Genomic DNA, 2,833 nt, shown 5'->3' with positions numbered 1-2,833 from the left:
GGGCTTGTTGTTCACATAAACAACCAGAAGTTTGAGATAGCTGACCAATTCAAGGCTGAGTGGGCAAGCCAATATTCAGATAACATAATCATTTGGGGTCAGGCAGCCTCTTCTTGAATTTCAGTGACTGCCTTCAGAGTTCTGCTGGTACGTCTCATTGGTGATTCCAAACAGCCAAATTTTGTGGTCACACCGCCGGACCGAGCTTGTAGCCTTCTCCAAGGTCTATTCCTTCCCACCAGTGAGTCCCGGGAGTCGCAAGTGGCCTGTAATTCTCAGAAATCGCGTCCAGCTTACAGCTCATGCAGCGTCTGAGTCTGAGAGCTTACCGCTCGCTACATTCCTTCATACAAGGCAGCCTTACAATTGCCAGAACCGCTGCCGGCGTCTTCCGAATTTGTCGATATGCCAAATGCCTGCCAACACCAAAAAGCAGAAATCTGGTTATCATAAATCCAATTTTTATTTTCACAATTGAATTTGATTCAAACTTGTTTGAATAAATGACTGTGTGACCGTAATACTCTATTTACACTATTCCAGATATTATTATACTGATGTTTATTTACACTTAATTTAACTATTAAAAATAACCTCTGTCTTCAAGAATTTAGAAAAAGCGCTACCCACACTGTACCATTAACCATTACCATTACCATTTAACTGGGACCATGTGTACACAGTTGTGTTCCACCACATGCACCACGTGCGGTGCGTATGACAAATAAAGAAACGCTGACTCTGACCTTTAGGAAACAAGAATTTCCACATTAACAACATATTAAATATAGAAAACGACAATCAAAGTTTAATGGTAACAGGATCAGAATAAATCAAGACTAATAAAGAAAACATGTGGAGCTGCTCTATTGTTGTTTTGGTTTCTAGACCACACAGTGATAGTAGGTGTGTACAGAATAGGCCGCTGCATCATCCTTTCCAAAAAACTTTGACTTTGTATGTTAAGACCCAGAGGATATGCTAAAAATTGAGTTTTTTTTTCTTTTTAACTCTTTTTTTTTCCTTCTAATTTTTACCAAACTCTGTTTTTGTGGATGAGAGGTGCAGCCACAACAGAATATCTCAGTGTTAAAAATATCCGGTTTAGAGTACACGAAAAGTACTACAAGTTTTAAATGTTTGGAAGTTGTTGTAGTGCAAAAGTTGCATTAATATGTAGGTAAGTTTAATTTAAATTAAATAAAAAAACACTGACATGTCCATTGACTTTAATAATAACACCCCTTGATTTAATTACATTTTCTTTAATCATATACATAGGATGTTAATTTAAGCTCCGAGCAGCTCTCCACCAGTAAATTCTACCTGAAGAAGATAAACGTAGTTATTTTCTGAAAGAATTGAAGTAAACAATTATTCGCCTTTAACGCCGTTCTTCACTGTTTGTAGGCTCAAGGCAGAGGGCGAGCGGAGGACAGCTCTTACACTGTAGTGGATATAAAGAACTCTGGTGTGGCAGAAAAGGAGTGCGTGAACGAGTACCGCGAGGACATGATGAACAAAGCCATCGCGAAAATCAAAACCTTTAGTCAAGCCGACTATAACAAACAGGTACAATCTAAATCAATCTGTTTTTTCTTCTAAAACATGCATAACTCTCAAGATTTCTTTTTCTTTCTTTTATTAGATCACTGAATTTCAGATTCAGGCTATATTGGAGACGAAAGTGAGGCGCGTAAAGCAGAAGAAGAAGGCCATCAAGGATGAGAGTCCATCTGCTGTGAAGTTCAGCTGTCGAGGCTGCAGCAAAAGCATCTGCAGCGGCGAAGACATCAACATCATTGAAAACGTGCACCGAGTCAACGCTACGCCACAGTTCAAGTATAAATAATCTTTTTTTTTTTTTTTTTTTTCTATTTGTGTGTTTTTATTCACGGTATTTACTTGCACATGTTTTGTACAGGGAACTTGTCATTCTCAGGGAAAACACAGCGCTTCAGGAGCGACGCTTGGACTATGAGGTCAACGGTGTTATAGCGTGCAAAGACTGTGGTCAGGTAAAATATTTTATCTTTTTGTAGCGATTCGTTACAACGTTTGCTTTAATTTAAGAGTGGCAGCGCTCCGGCGACTTTAAACAGTAAAAGACGAGACATGCAACTTCTTTAGATGCGCTTTTCATTCAACAAACGCTTGATTATTTTCTAGTTTTGGTTCGTGAATTCAAATTAGTACAAAAACTGGCAAGTCCTTGTATTATATTGTAGTTGTTCAACTTGATAAAGTTGCTTTGTGCTTTGTATTATTCTCACATTAACCTCATTTCTGTTGCAGACATGGGGTTCAATGATGATGTACCGTGGGATTGAGTGCCCCTGCCTCAATGTGAAAAACTTTGTGGTGGACATCAGAGAGAAAAAGATCAGCAATTGCACTAAATGGAGTGACCTACCTGTCAAGTTTTCTTCATTCGACTACGCTGAATACGCCAGCCTGATGGCTCAGAGCTCCGACGATGAAGACTGAATCTCACAAAAAGATAAAAGCACTTATTTCTGCTGCTTTCGCCTTCCACTGTTCATGCATCTTGCACATTATGTACTCTGCACTTAATGCAAAGCTTACTTTCACCACTAAAATAGATTAGTGATAGATTTTATTTTAATTCTCTTTTCTTTTTTTTTTTGTCTAGAGCATTAGTGCTTCCTTTTTAAATTTCTTATTATGAACGTGCTTAAAAGATGCTTGCACTGGATTTGAATGTAAATCGTTAAAAAAAAAGAATAAATATACAAAATGTTTTCCTTTTAAATCATTGCTGTCTCATGAGACGGGAGTCGGTGAGCCTGTGATAGCCCCTCAGAGTCCACAT

General features: G+C 38.3%; 1 protein-coding gene across 1 annotated transcript in view; it reads left to right on the top strand.

Moving 5' to 3' along the window:
* ifih1 (interferon induced with helicase C domain 1) overlaps positions 1 to 2,487 on the top strand; it is a 23,218-nt gene extending 20,731 nt beyond the window's left edge. The window contains exons 13-16 of the mRNA XM_037686422.1: positions 1,411 to 1,572; positions 1,649 to 1,842; positions 1,925 to 2,018; positions 2,296 to 2,487. Coding sequence (XP_037542350.1) covers positions 1,411 to 1,572; positions 1,649 to 1,842; positions 1,925 to 2,018; positions 2,296 to 2,487 — 642 coding nt within the window. The remainder of the gene's footprint in view (positions 1 to 1,410; positions 1,573 to 1,648; positions 1,843 to 1,924; positions 2,019 to 2,295) is intronic.
* The last annotated feature ends 346 nt before the right edge of the window (positions 2,488 to 2,833 follow it).

The sequence above is a fragment of the Nematolebias whitei genome, chromosome 13 (genome assembly GCF_014905685.2).
Source record: "Nematolebias whitei isolate Nwh7 chromosome 13, NemWhi1, whole genome shotgun sequence".
Taxonomy (NCBI): domain Eukaryota; kingdom Metazoa; phylum Chordata; class Actinopteri; order Cyprinodontiformes; family Rivulidae; genus Nematolebias; species Nematolebias whitei.
Note: the sequence above shows the minus strand (reverse complement) of the source record. Positions and strands in the feature narration are given on the sequence as shown.